This window comes from Leptodactylus fuscus, chromosome 5 (assembly GCF_031893055.1).
Source record: "Leptodactylus fuscus isolate aLepFus1 chromosome 5, aLepFus1.hap2, whole genome shotgun sequence".
NCBI lineage: Eukaryota > Metazoa > Chordata > Amphibia > Anura > Leptodactylidae > Leptodactylus > Leptodactylus fuscus.
Window position 1 is genome coordinate 54,427,944 of NC_134269.1, and position 15,580 is coordinate 54,443,523.

A 15,580-nucleotide genomic window follows, 5' to 3' on the forward strand; every position below is an offset into this window, starting at 1 on the left:
TTCAGCCGTCTTTTTCGGAGTGGCCTGCTGGGGGGAGCAGTATATCAAACAGGGACAGAAATAGACAGGCTGATTCATCAGGGCCAGCTCTGTCCTGGGGAGCCCCCTGGACCCAAAACAGGTGGTGGATGACAGAAGGATACTCTCTGTGGTGAGCTCCATGCGGGAGAATAAATCCCACCCCATGTATGAGACCTTGACAGCACTGTAAGTGACCGTCTGCTTCACCCAAAGTGTGAGAAGGAGCGCTATCGCAGGTCCTTCCTCCCAACCATGGTCAGGCTGAATAATCTACATCAGACCAAGCAAAGAGAGAGCTAAATGATCCTGAAGTCTTCTTTTTTTTTTTTTTTTTACTTAGCTGCTACTGATTCCTAGTATTTTCTCAGCCTGTGTGTGTCTCCTGTAATATATTACTATTATTATCCTGTATTATCATGCTGCTGTAACACACTGAAATGTCCGCACAATGGCACTATTAGACTATTAAAGGATTACCTTATCTTATATTGTGCAGAGAGTGGGAAGGCTGTGGGCACACCTTGGCTCAGAGGCCCACTAGGGAATTTATGTGCTCACTTTTGCAATCCTGTATAATAAACAAGGCAATATTCAGAGTTGTTTTGCCATGCAGTACTTTGTGATGCTATTTACATCAAGTGGTCAGATCTGTCTATCATAAGGGTTTTGCAGATACTAAAGAAACTTCAGATCATTTTACCATGTCAACGTAGCTAGAAAATGACACAGCAAAGTCAGGTAAAATAGAAAGTGATTTCACAGCAGTCTTCGCATTCGTGCCAGAGGCATGTCATGGTAACTTTTCTGCTTTGCTTAATGTTAGGGAGGGTGTTCAGGCCTTGTCCTCCTATGCCTGCCTGCTGAGACAGTGCCCAACAAGATACCCAGGGAGCCTCTCACCCTTATGAAGGGCACTTTGAAAACCTAGTGTCTGGGATCTGGCTGGCTTCCTGCTGGCGACAGTGCCATGTTCAGATACTCGATCTTGCCTGCCCTTCACTTGTCTTCGGATGGGACAAAGCTGACTGCAATTTGTCCTACCAGTCTGAAGGACAATCTGCGATCCTCAATCCTCCTTGTCTAGTGAAGATTGTGATTTTAACTCCCGGCTAGCCATGAAGTTAGTGTATCAGGTTTACCATATGTTTTATTAGCCAAAGTTCTAAATTAAAAGCTACAAATCTTATCAGATCCGCAACTCATTGGTAATAAAGTTTAAGTGTTAATACCAACAAGACAGTCCCTTTAAGGCACCAGCTACACATTATCCAGGGTTACAGCCATGACTGTGTAGCTTTTTTTTTTTTTTTTATGGACACGTAAAAGTCATCAGCCTTAAGCACACGACAGGTGAGTGCAAGTGCAAACATTGAAAGTGAAGATAAACTTTTGTTGCACTTCTTACCCAGACAATATAAAGTACTGTAAATTAATTCCAGGCATGAAACATATACATAGCATTGTAATTCTTACCAACCCAATAATGGAAAACCAATAGTCTGAAACTAGTAATATTCCTGATCATATCATAGTTAAGGTAAATGGCATGCCAATTTTATTTTTGGGGTCGTTATGGATGTGGCAATAACAATTGTAATTTTGTATGGCAAGTATTCTTTCTGATTACGGTAATAATGGGGAGGGGTTACATCATGAACAAAGGTCCATGGTACCCTCTTCCCTGGAGTCATCTGAGGACAGGAGAATAAAGACATAATTCTCCTGTGTTTTGCACTCTGATTGGAGTGAAGCTGCGAGTATTTGCAGCTTCGCTTTAACCAGTGATATTGCAAAATCCAGGTGGGCTACATGGGTGGTACAGAATTCCAAAATGGAAAGTAATTTTACTGTAGTGATAGAAATAATCAGATTATTCTGTATAGAAATGAGTGTAGGGGGCTACCTGGAAAATGTTTATTCATATATACTAAACATGGTGATCTCAAACAGGGCTCCCCAACCGCCGGTCCGCAGATCAGTACCAGGCCGCGGGGCATGTTGCACCGGTCCGCGTACCGGCGGCGAGGAGTCAGCAGCTGACGCTTGGCTGTTGCTCATCGGGATAAGGTGAGCAAAGTGCAAGGTTGAGCCGGGACCCGCTGTATATCCGGGATTTTAGTACTATGCAGGACATGCAGCGGGTCTTGGCTCCACCCCGCACTTGCCTACCAAACTTTGGGCAACTACATTACATGTCACTTGTCCCTGTGACGTGTAATGTGGCTGTAGTGAAGTTAATAGCAGCATTAGGACTAATATCCATTATCAGTATCCATCTTCATAACAGTGTGTCATCAGTAGCCATCTTCATAACCTGTAGTGTCCGTCATTAGTAATCCACACCCCCATGCTTAACCCCGCCCCCATCCACACCCCCTTCTCCGTCCCCACCGGGCCATAGAAAAATTGTCTTGCTGAAACTGGTCCTTGGTGGAAAAAAGGTTGGGGACCACTGATCTAAAAGATAGAAATAAATAGATAGATAAATAGATAGATAGATAGATCTGCCAACAACTTGTGTAGATGGAAAATGTCCTTTTTTTGGAAAAGCAGTAAACCATGTATCAGTTCTCACAGGAACCTTTCTCAAGTGCAAGGGGTCGATATCATGAACCCCCTTTCCGCAACTGAGACAGGTTCCTGTGAGGACCGATACGTGGTGTATTGCTTTTCCAAAAAAAAGGACATTTTCCATCTACACAAGTTGCTGGCAGATTGGATTGTTTTTTACTATTGGGAACCCTTTTGGCTGGAGTAGGGTTTCTGCCGTGCAATTTATGGGTCGATACCCAAATTTGCTGGTGCTGCTACAATTTCTTTTTTAGATAAATAAAATAGAGATAGATATAGATATCGATCTATCCACCGCATATTTGTAACATGTGGATTCTCCGGCATATTCAGCACAGATTTCTCCTTTGCAACTTTGGAAATGCTAAAAACCCACAGCACAAATTGACATGCCACAGGTTTAAAAAAGCACTGTTTTAGGCATTTGAATGTGATGCTCAGTATGCTCAGCGCTCCTAGAACTACATGAGCGTGCTACGCCTGCGCAGTACATGTACAGTGCATTCATGAAGAAAGCACAGCAAAGAGGATTCATTTTCAAAAAAGGGGCATACCTGAGACGAGGAGGCAGAATGCATGATAATGCTGTGCTCGGGTAATGTCCCTTGTGCTCCGTGAGCTGAATTTACATATCAGTAAAAAACGGCTGACAGGAACAGAAGGAAGGTGGGACTAGAATAGCCTTTCTGAAGGCTATTTCAACATTTGCTTATATAAAAATGTATTACTCCAATGACAGATCCCTTTAAGAAAAAATAAATAAATTGCATTTTTTGAACAAAATCATTCAGATTTAGCCAGGAAACTATCAATTCATGACAACTATGAAAACAGGTCTCAAAGGTGAAATGTGATAGGTGCCACCAGCCAGATATCAACATTCATTTCTAATCATTCCCACCACCATAATAAGCGATGAGATGATCCCAATATCACAATGTAACTGATAGAGCTCTCCTTTAAAACAAAGGTCATCCTGTTGGCAATCTAGAAAGACCTATTTGGTACAGACCACCTGTGGTGTCTTCTGGGGTGGTCCCTCAATGAACAGGAGGACACTGCATTACTTGCACAGAACAGCTGTTCTTTTACAATGCAGTCACCCCTTCCAAATATCATGTCAATGCTGCTAAAGAAAAATAAATGTCCCCCTAACACTGTACTGTTTAATTACCCAATTAATAGGTTACTAAGGTTAATGACATGTCCAGGTTTTTTTTTATGCCGTTTTTCTTCCATTCTGATATCATTTTAGCTTTAAAAACTGCATTAACAAAGGCTGAATGTGTTTACTTACCCTGACTGCATCGGCAGTACGTGTTACATCACATAACTACAATTGTATGTAAGAACTGTGTATCCATACATTCCCAGAGCCCTACTTGGGAATAATAGTATTAATTGTGATCTTCCATCCGTCAAGGAGGGTAATGACTAAAATGCAAAGATCATAAACCAATGCTAGCCATGAAGAGTAAAACTGCTTGTGAACATATTCCCGTATAGGCTAATAAAAGTGCTTCACATAAGAAAGACTTTACTGCCCTCTACAGGACACAATGGAGTAAAATGGCTGACAAAAAATGAGTTACTTACAATTCCACAAGATTTGGTAGCTTTTGGGCAAGATTTTCTGGCTGTAAAATATAAAACACACAATATAAATCTGCAGATACAAAGAAAGATGATGTCGGGTTTTAAGCCTTAAAACACAAGTTTACACCTACTCTTATATGGAGAGGAATAGAAAGGTATTAAAGTTGGCATGTCCTATACTAGTTTAAATAAAGTCCTTGACTAGTACAAGATGAGACTGAATTATTAAGAGGTTGTGGTCTCTCAATAATTCAGGTAAACCCCTTTAGTATAGTAAATGTGTTGGGCGCAGGCTTCGCTCCATCCTACTCTGCTTTCGGTACTTTTGTAAAAGCGGTAAAAAGCTCACAACCACCAATGTGACGCATCTTTGGTGCAAAAATGGGTTGTGCATCAAACATACTCCACATTATGGCTTTGTTGCATAGATGGGGGTTACACTAGTAAAAATCTTCCTATTGTCTTTAAAACCACTAGAATTTGTTATGTTGTAGTGGACTGGATGGGGAGGGGGTTGGTCACATACTGAACATAACTTTTTATGCCAAAGTGCAATTTTACTGACAAAAAAGTCAACTTTCATTCTGCATGCAAAGGAGCTGAACCAGGGGCATGGTTTCGTCTGTGGGTGCCACACATTAGGACTTGCCAAATTTTATGTTTGGTGGCAGGACTGGATAGTGACCACAGGCAAAAACTAGTGCTTTAGCAGAAGATTTTTTTTTTTCCTCGCTAACACATAGAAATAGCCTTAAGAAAGGCTATTCGTCTCCTACCTTTAGATGTCTTCTCTGCGCCCGCCGTTCCGTAGTAATCCCGGTTTTCGCCAGTATGCAAATGAGTTCTCTCGCACCACTGGGGGCTGGTTCCAGCACTGAAATAGCATTGGGGGCGTCCCCAATGCTGCGAGAGAACTCTCCAGCGACGCCTCCATCTTCTTCAGGAACAGACTCTTCATGAGTCTTCTTCCGGTGATTGGCTTCAAACTTCTAGGCCTCGGTCAAAGCCGACTGCGCATGCCGACAGGCCACAAGAAAATGTCCACTTACACAGTATTGTAAGCGGCCAATTTCTTGTGGCCGGCGGGCATGCGCAGTTGGCTTTGCCCTAGGCCTAGAAGTTTGAAGCCAATCCCCGGAAGAAGACACATGAAGAGGCCGTTCCTGAAGAATATGGAGACGGCGCTGGAGAGTTCTCTTGCAGCATTGGGGACGCCCCCCAGTGCTGTTTAAGTGCTGGGACCTTCCCCAATGGTGCAAGAGAACTCATTTGCATAGTTGCGAAAACCGGGATTTCTACAGAACATCTAAAGGTAGGAGACGAATAGCCTTTCTTAAGGCTATTCCCACGTGTTAGCGAGAAAATATTCGATTTTAGTAGTAGAATCCCTTTAAATACCCTAGGAGTATATCTTCAGGGTGGTGGTAGATTCCTTTAACTTTCAGTGATCTGTGGAGAGCAGGGCTGTAGAGTTGGTACGCCAAAGAACCGACTCCCACTCCCATATTTCCAGATGTACAGTTACATATTTATTTTCATAGTAATTCAATCATAATTAGAAATCATCATTTTATTCTTAAAACATTAAAAAACCCAAAACCTCAACATACTCACTTGTCCCTGGTGTTCTAGTGTCTCTGGTCCGGTCTTGCAGCTCCATTGTCTTCTTCTGGCAGAATTCTCTGCCGAACATAACTGCTGAGGCCACTCAGTGACCTCAGTGCAAGGGACCAGAGACTTCACAGCCCATGAGGAGCAGCAGGACAAGACTGTGCTATGACAACACTGGTGCACCAGGAACAGGTGAGAGTGATTTTTTTTATGTTTTTTTTCACCTCCTCTAGCCTAATCAAAAAAAAAATAATAATATTGTTGCCTGGAAAACTTTTTTTCCAACTCTACAGCCCTGAAGACCACCATAGCTATAAAATGCCTGCTTTATCTATAACAATGTGAGTGGCACATCTTTGAAGTTGGTGCAAGATTGTATAAATGGAATATAAGCAAACTATGAACATAAAGTATAAGCCACTGTGAGGTGCCAGAACCACTAAGGTATGGCAAAAAAAAAAAAAAAAAAAACGACAATGCCAATGTGTGCTTTAGAAATCTTGGATTTTCAGAAATTAATTTAAATTGATCAATTTCTAAGAAAGTCAGCTATAAAGTCTCACCAGATGGTCGAAAGATGCACCAAATGAATCATCCAGCATCAGCCAATGTAATAAATCTGAAGATTTTACAGCTGTTTAAGTTTACATTGTCTATTAGCAAATGTGGGCAATGTGTTGGAATCAGGAAAGACGGAGCAAACATAAGCATATGAGTGACTTATGGCAAGGGCTAGATGGTGAAGACTAGATAACTGGGTATAAAATGGTAAATTCCTACCAAAAGTGGTCAAAGGAGGGCTATCCAGTGAGCTGATGACAGGATCATGGTTGTCCAGTGCTCATTGATGTGCATGGAAAAGCTAACCCCACCTGAACCCATAGCACAAAAATCTGTATCTGTGCAACATCCTGGAAAAACAAGTACAATACACAGAGGTCCCACCAAACAGTGGAGAATGAGGTGGGGGTGGGGAGGCACTGCTCTGGTGAATTTGGTGGACTTAAGTCTATATATTTATGTCACTTGTGGTTCTTTGTTATAATGGGCAGTAATATACAATCAGTCTATAATGTGAATTTGCTCTGAAGACCAGAACTTCTCTCCTTAATCTTATTAAAACAGTGGTGCATGTGTTGAGATTGTATCATAGAAGCAGATTTATGGATGCCAACTCATCTAACTTCCAGCTGGCATCTTGTATACCGTTGCCACAACTGACCCTACAGAATGGTGATTCAACGAGGGACTTAATACTCTGCTAAATATTACTTGTACTCACCAGTGTGGTCAGAGAGTTGCGCTTCATGTAAAGTCTCTCAAGATACTGAAGCCCTTCATCCTTTAGCAGCTCTAGAGGAAAGTGGTTGAGATTTCGGTAATTTAAGAAAAGATTCTTGTGCCTTTCGAGCTTGGCCACAGAGATGGTCTGGCAGAGTTCAGAAGCCATGTTTGGCTCGGGTCCATCCAACTGGACAAAGTGCAAGTCAACATCTCAAATCATCTATACAGAAGGACATACAAAAAACGGATATATAAAAATGACAGGATGAACCATTTATTTACTTATAGCTAAAAAGTAGCTGTAAAATCCAGGCAGTACCACTATATTTATTCAGGAGAAAATAAAGGGAAAGGGCTAAACATAGGGTGGGGACAAACTATGCTCCGCTTCAAACATGTCTGCCAATCTTAAGGTGCCTAAAAACATAAAGGAGTTTTCAAGGACTACAATATTTATCACCTGTCTTTAGAATGGGTCATCAATATTAGATCACTGGAGGTCTGGCACCCAGGACCCCTAGGGATCAGATGTCCGAATTGGCTGCAGGACTCCTGTGAAAGCATGCACAGTGAAGTCAGGTGTACTGACCTTAGGGGGCATTCACACAGAGTAACGCGGTGCTGATTCTGGCACAATAACTCACGTAAGAATCATCGCAGCAAAACAGAATCCCATTGACTTCAATGGGTTCCATTTAACGTGCGTAACGCATTGAAATCAATAAGTTAAAAAGCCTCCCATTGATTTCAATGTGTTACGCACGTTAAACGGAATCCACTGAAGTCAATGGGATTCTGTTTTGCAGCGTGGATTCTTATGTGAGTTCTTATGCCAGAATCAGCGCTGCATTACTCCGTGTCAATGTCCCCCTAACTTTGCTTTCCCGCGCCTCTTCAAGCTTTGATTTCTACAGATGCTGACAATGGATAGCGGTATTTTAAGGGACTGGGACATTAACTCTAGCTGCTTAATAGCATACTATACTACTATACATACTAATATATAATGGTCCCAATAATTCCGTTTAAGGCTCTACGCTGCAGAGAAGCTGCTTTTTTGTTGCAGATTTTGCAGTTTTTTAACTTTTTGAGCCAAAGCCAACAGTGGCTATAGAAGGATGGGGAGATACATAGGAAGTACTTAGAATTCTCCCTTCCGCTCAATCTAGTCCTAGCTTTGGCTTAAAAAACCACAGCAAAATCTACAACAAAAAAAGCAGGTTTTCCTAAGGCCGAGGCCCCATGTTGCGAATGCAGAATTTTTTTTTGTTGTTGCAGATTTTGCTGTGGTTTTTTGAGCCAAAGCCAGGAGTGGATTCAGCAGAAGATAGAAGTATAAGAGCTTCGTTCATATTTCCCAATCCTATTGTAGCCATTCAGAAACTACAGCAAAATCTGCAACAAAACAAACCCCCCCCTCCCAAAAAATAACCCAGCATTTTCGTAACATGTGGTCTCAGCCTAAAGCCCCACACATTTTTTGTTGCAAATGTTGCTGCGGTTTTTTGAGCCAAAGTCAGGAGTTGCTTGAAAAAGAATGGGAAATATAAAGGAATCTCTTTGTGCAGAACTAAAACATCTAAGTGATTCCTTTAAGTTTCCCATTCTTTTTCAAGTAACTCCTGACTTTGGCTCAAGAAAAACGCTGCAAAATTGGCAACAAAAAAATGCTGCGTAGTGGGGCTTTAGCCTTAGGCCACATGTTGCAGAAATGCTTTTTTTTGCAGATTTTGCTGCAGTTTTTGGAGCCAAAGCCAAGAATAGCTGCAATAGGAATTGGAAATATATAGGAAGCTCTTATACTTCTATATTCTGCTCAATCCATTCCTGGCTTTAGCTAAAAAAATAACGCAGCAAAATCTAACAAAAAACGCTGCGTTTCCACAACATGGGGCTTTATCCAAAAGTGGGATTTGTAAACCCCACCTTTGTAGGATTTCTAAAAATCCTACATCCTATTCCACACTGTGCAAGCAGCTTTTTTACTTTTTGCTTATTTTATTCATTCATTTTTAGATTCCTATTAAAATTAGGAGAACAAGGTTGCTTTCTTCTAGAAGTAGTGTCGCACATGTCCATGGGTTGTCTGGTATTGCAGATCAGCGACATTCACTTCAATGGAGCTGCACTGCAAAAACACATAAAACCAAGGACAGGTGTGGCCCAGTTTATGAAGAAAGCAACCAACCTTGTTTTTCTAGTCTTGGACAACACAAGTTGCTACAAAAACTGAAAATAAAGAATAAACATCAGGCGGCGTCCACATGAGGATCAAGCATGGTGCTTATTTTTTCTGCTAAATGAAAAAAAATCAGCTAGAGGAAAACAAAAGTCAGTGTCTGCCTCACATTGAAATCAATGGATGTTGGTTTCAGATGGAATTTGGAGCCAATTTTAAGGTGGAATACGCCACAAGTTCAGCGCCAAATTCTGCTGTGTAAACATACCCTAAGTATGTTCTCCACTCTCAGAAGCATATTATTGTGAGCATGCTTATTACAATTTTGTGCAGTTTAATAGCACCAGATGTGAGCATTTATGGGAGATGAAAGCAGCCACCAATGATCATACAGTAAAGTTATTTATCTGGCTAAAGGTGCAAGCAGGGCCTTGTTCACTTGTGGCTATTATGAGATTAGAAAGCAGTCTTAGAGTGCATTCACACTGAGTTTTGTGGCGCTGCTTTTGCCACAAAACTTGTGTAAAGAAACTAGGCTGTAAAACAGAATCCCATTGATTTCAATGGGTTCCGTCTTACGCGTTAAACATTGAACTCAATGGGAGGTTTTTTTACCCATTGATTTCAATGGGTTCCATTTAACGCGCGTAACACATTAAAATCAATGGGTAAAAAAGCCTCCCATTGAGTTCAATGTGTAGCGCGGGCAAGACAGAACCCATTGAACTCAACGGGATTCTGTTTTTACAGCGCTGCTACTTCACACGAGTTTTGTGGCAAAAAGCGCCACAAAGCTCTATGTGAATGCACCCTTAGGCTTGGTTCACATCTGCGCTTTTCTCTCTTCGCATTTTTTACCCTTTTTGGGTGGAAACCACGTGGACCCCATTATACTCTATGGGATCCACCGCTTTTTTTTATGCGTTTTATTAAATCCAATCACAGATGTGAACTTAGCATTAAGTAACTGTTTGGGGTGCCAGACACTGACTCCCCCCTCTCCCGCAACAACATTTTCAGACAGATCTCAATCATATGTCAGAAAATGTCTAAAGCTGATCCATCACTTTAATTATAGAGTGCCAGAACCTTTGGCAGTCATATTTCAGGATCAGCACTGGTGCCAACAGACGGACTTCTATATCAAGTGATGTCTGTCTGTTGTGAGGGATTTGCTTTAAATTAGATAAATACAAAATCCACGCATACGCAGATCCCCATATACATGGCACGTGTGAAAATGACCACATGAAAATATCTCAGGTCGATGTACCCATGATCAGCCATGCCCATCATATACAGTAAGGGGATCTGCTGTGGAAACCGTCACATCATTCCTGATAATTGTTTGTCCCCAAAAGCTTAGCTCATAGCAGTTTTCACAACGTCAGCCAACAAGTCACATAGAGGCGAGTATCAGATGTCGAAATCGGATCACAGCTGAGGAAACAGGTGCAGGTTACAATATTGTGACTGTGAGTCAGTCCACATCAATGCAAAAGTGCAATGGGCTGTCATAAGGCAGAAAACCATCGTCCAGCTTCCAAGAAATGTTACAGAACATCCCGGACCCTTCCATAGTACAATGCCCTTGTGTAAAGCATACCTGTTATGTATATTGCAAAATTACCTACATAGTAGTCCCTAATATACTCCGCTATAAAATGCTCCACCTAGGGCTCATGCACACAAGGGTATTCAGGATCCATACCAGCGCCATGTGTATAGATCTCTATATAGTTCTAATGTCATTCTATAGAGTTAGGTATATCACATACTTCACACTGCATGGATTGTCTAGGATTAGAAATACGTGGCTTCCAGAAACACCACCACACTTGTCCAAGAGATTTTTTTTTTTTCTGGAATTGCAGTTCAGCTCTATTAAAATGAAAAAAGCTGAATTTTAATATCACACACAACCTGTGGACAGGAGGGGTGCTATTTCTAGACTAAACAGTTTTTCTAATCCTGCGTGATCTCTAAGCAATATGGTATGCAATTCAGTGTACAGTTCCATACTCCACAGCAGAACAGAGGGGTTTCAGCACACAGGCTGCCATGAAACAGCTTCTCTGCTGAAGGGCTGTAGGAGGCATTCACACGGAGTAAAGTGGCACTGATTCTGCTATGATAACTCGGGCAGAATCAGCGCTGATAAAAAGACTCCCATAGACTTCAATGTGTTCCGTCTTCCGCGCAGAACAGCAATGATTTCAATGTGTTCTGCGTGGAAGACAGAACTCATTGAAGTTAATGGGAGTCTTTTTTTTATCAGCGCTGATTCTACCGCGAGTTATCGTGTCAGAATCAGCGCCACTTTACTCCGTGTGAATGCCATCTCCTGTTCTGTGAGCAGATCGCTTTCACTCATAAAGGGCACTATGTTAATGGGCTACAATCGCTCCCAATATGTAGCCCAAGGAGATCTGATTTTACCAGGTGAAGCTGTAGCCATTCTGGCAATTCCCCTGCAGCGGCCGCTGCAGGGAAAAAGTAGTCAGATAAATGTCCGAACAAGATTTGCTTTAATATAGCTGCTCTTTTCAGGCTCATAGAGGTGGGTACCGAGCTGGGGATCCCACCTATATGATATTCATATGCTCTAATAGAACAGATCGACAGGGACAGTCCTAATGACACATTCCCTCTGCTCTTATTTGAGTGACAGGGCCAGGAAGTATGCTAGTATCTCACCAGGCCCTGTGTTTTAGTCAGCGATTAGAGCAGTGTGGAGCAGAGCAATGGAGCCGCCCTCGATACTCCGTATTGCTCATTTGCACAATCTTAACGAGTATCTCAGCAATGGAAGCATGAACTTTCATGGGGACAAGGATGTCACATTCAGGTGAGTCTGACCTGTCTAAATGTGTTGCTTGTTTAATATGCTACCCTGGTGACAGACTCGCTTTAAGTGGGAACTGATAATGAAGTTTTGTATTTTAGTTCAGCTGATTGTTCAGTATATATTACACTACAATACTGTGTAAGCGGCCATTTTCTTGTGGCCGGCGGGCATGCGCAGTCGGCTTAACCCTAGGCCTAGAAGTTTGAAGACTGCGCCAGAAGAAGACGCGTGAAGAGGACGTTCCAGAAGAAGAAGGAGGCGGTGCTGGAGAGTTCTCTCGCAGCACTGGGGACACCTCCAGTGCTGCGAAATTACTTATTTGCATACGGACGAAAACCGGGATTTCTACCGAACGACGGCGCGGAGAAGACATCTAAAAGGTAGAAGAATAGCCTTTCTTAAGGCTATTCCTACGTGTTAGTCACAAAAAATTGAGTTTTAATGATAGGATCCCTTTAAGGTTGAATATGTTGTATAGAACTTAAAAGATGTAAGAAATACCCCAGAACTGACAACCTAGTCATGTGACTACCGTATGTAAAGTGGACCTAAGATTTTACGTCGATATGGAACGTCACCGCAGCTTGCTCGAAGTCATAGGATTCTTTTGACAAGTATTCATAAAAACCCCATGGGGTTTCCAGTTATCAGGTTGTTCCTTAGGTTAGTTTAAAACCCTCAATAACTGCCGCTCCAATCTCCACTTTGTGTTGACATCCATCTTGTCATTCATGTAACTACTGCAGCCAATCACTGGCTGCCACAGACATGTGAACAAACAGAACGTGACTTCTGAGGTCAACTATTGGCAGAGATTGTAGCAGTCATGTGAACAACAAATAAGAGATGGCAGAGACCAGATCAGCGGTGCAAGTATATGTCATTTCACTAGGATTTCATTACAAAAACAAAATGAGAAACCTTACACAAACCCCTTTAAGATATTTAGGCTATATCTAAACAGCCAGGATTTGCATTAAGCAAAACCACTGTAGATTTTTAGGAATCTGTCTTTAAACCCAGACAGAATCTACAACGTTTGAACATGGCTTAACTGAACGTGTCACCTACGTGGCCATCTCTACAAATACGACATAGTGACACGACAAAGTCGAAAGCAGCATTATGATATAACAAACTGCATGTGCAGTCATCACATGTGTATAGACACAAGACAAACACCAAGAACAGGCAAATCAGAACCAGAAACACAACAATGGACACAGATACTGGCCTAGATTTACTATCATGGTCATGACTGGACACTGGCATAAATATGCCCCATCTAGTTAGGGGGAAAATCTTTCCTGTTGCTGGCTGCATTGGTGTGAACTCTCAAAGTGTATGGAACTTAAATGTGCCACGATTTTGTTGCAATGTAAGCCAACTAAAAGGTGGTATAAACTGACACTAGATATTCTATAGATAAGCCAGATATATCAGCTAGCATCAGACTATGATAAATATGGTGTATTTTTCAGACTGTCTACATTTAGACGTCTCCTTATTAGTTAATCTGGGTCACTGAAAGGTTAGAAAATCCCGAAACTGTACAATAGACACCAGTATAGATGAGTTATACCCTGGATATAAAATTCATGGCCTAACTATAGGGGGCCTATAAAACAACTCTGCCCATTAGAATATGGCTATATGCGATAGTGATAATTGTGAATTGACTAAGCTTTAGTGCACATGGACAAAGTGTTACTGAAGTGACTCTCTACCTAACACATGGAAACGACTGGTTCTCCAAAATAACCTGTCCAATTTCTAGGAACAAAGATTGTTTACAGCAACAAATCTCCCAGTATTCATGTAAGGCAGATCTGTATGGTGCAGTTAGTTCATATGACTGCAGATATGCAAGTATTTATGTATAAATCCTACAATGCACATTGCAATCCATGTCAAATCTGCAACAAATCTATTATGAATTTCACTGCAAACTTTTTAGAAAATCTGCAATGGATATTTTCCACTGCAATGACATCCTGTGTGGGTGTAGCCTTAGAGAATTAATCCTCTAAAGCATTTCCATTTGTGAACAATTGTGCCTCTGTATACACAGCGCTTGCGGCTTCTGCCTGACAGCTATGCTGTGATCCATGCCATGCTATACTTTACTTGCAGTGTTCCTATCTACTGTGTTTACGCAGTTGAAAAAAGTGCAGGTCAAAGTATACTGGACTGACGGAGGCCAAAACAAAACACTTGTGGCCTGCAATGTGTGAATAGGATCCTATGGATATATGTAATGTATACACCATGTCTGTACAAGGATTAGAATAGGGATCTCCAGCAGCCACACAGAAGTGGAGGGAGTGCTGGGAACACATACATGAATGGGTTAGTCACACAAAGCACAAACACAGCATGAATAAGGCTTTGTATAACCCTGCTGATCAGCACACTGCTGCTGTTGATGGATCCAGGCTCTAAAGAGTTATTTCTCATTTCTATCAGGGGGGCACCACCAGCCTGCACCACCATCTCACTCAATGGATAGTTAGTCTGTGTGGCATGTGGGCAGGTTGGTGCCCTGTAATGTGGCTGATCAGGACATGTAACCGGTCTATGAGAAGATCAGCCTGAGCCCTGTACATGCTGATAACGTAGCTGCTGCTATACAGCCTGCATTACAGATGTCTGCACCAATACGTGTAAGATAAAGCGTGCATAGTAAATGCAGGGGCATCAGAGCACTGCTGTAACCCTATGAATGCCCAGTGCCTGCCATGCTGCACCCCGCTGATGTCACCAGATGCACCCCCTGCCATGCAGGACGCACACCGACAAGCCCCAACCACCCCCACAGCCCCGCGCCGGTCCCCGCACTCACTCCCGCATCACTCATACATCTACTCACCTTTTTATTGCTCTTGAAGTCCTGACAGATAAATTAGCACCAGCCATGAAACCCTCATCCTGATTGGCCTTGGGGGCGTTATCGTAATCTGATTGGTTGGAGCATAGACTGGGCGGGCCATCCACGGGTCAATAACTCTCAGGATAACAAACTGCCCGCAGATAACTTCATGCTGATTGGATGCAGCTCACAGCGGCGCTTTGGATTAGCTGTTCCTGATTGGTCGCCGGTCTCTACCAGGTGTTTTGTTTCGCGGCATGTAATTGGTCGAATTTTGATTGGCAGCCTGTGGAACCTATCAGAAATTACAATAATAATTGGCAAAACAAAGCGATTTTGCAGCCCTGCCAAGTCACGTGAATGTGGTCGGCGCTCTAGATAGTGGTGCTTGTTATCTGGCTGTGGCGTCACATGCTGTGAGTAGTAGCTGTAGTAGTGGAAGTTACACTGTAAGTGAGGCACGGCACATATAGTATAGTTCCATAGGGTTCTGTGCTCAGGCTCTGTTACCTCCTCAGGCCTGTTTTCGTCTAGATCTTGACCTTGTTTTGAAACCAAAGAATCTTGCCTGCACCTCCAGTACACCTCACAGCTTTCACTT

General features: G+C 42.3%; 1 protein-coding gene across 1 annotated transcript in view; it reads right to left on the reverse strand.

Annotated features, from left to right (window-relative positions):
- Positions 1 to 15,067, reverse strand: part of LRRC28 (leucine rich repeat containing 28) — a 32,256-nt gene extending 17,189 nt beyond the window's left edge. The window contains exons 1-3 of the mRNA XM_075273212.1: positions 14,980 to 15,067; positions 7,082 to 7,303; positions 4,189 to 4,229 (exon numbers count right to left, since the gene is read on the reverse strand). Coding sequence (XP_075129313.1) covers positions 4,189 to 4,229; positions 7,082 to 7,249 — 209 coding nt within the window. The 5' untranslated portion in view covers positions 7,250 to 7,303; positions 14,980 to 15,067. The remainder of the gene's footprint in view (positions 1 to 4,188; positions 4,230 to 7,081; positions 7,304 to 14,979) is intronic.
- Between the last annotated feature and the right edge of the window lie 513 nt (positions 15,068 to 15,580).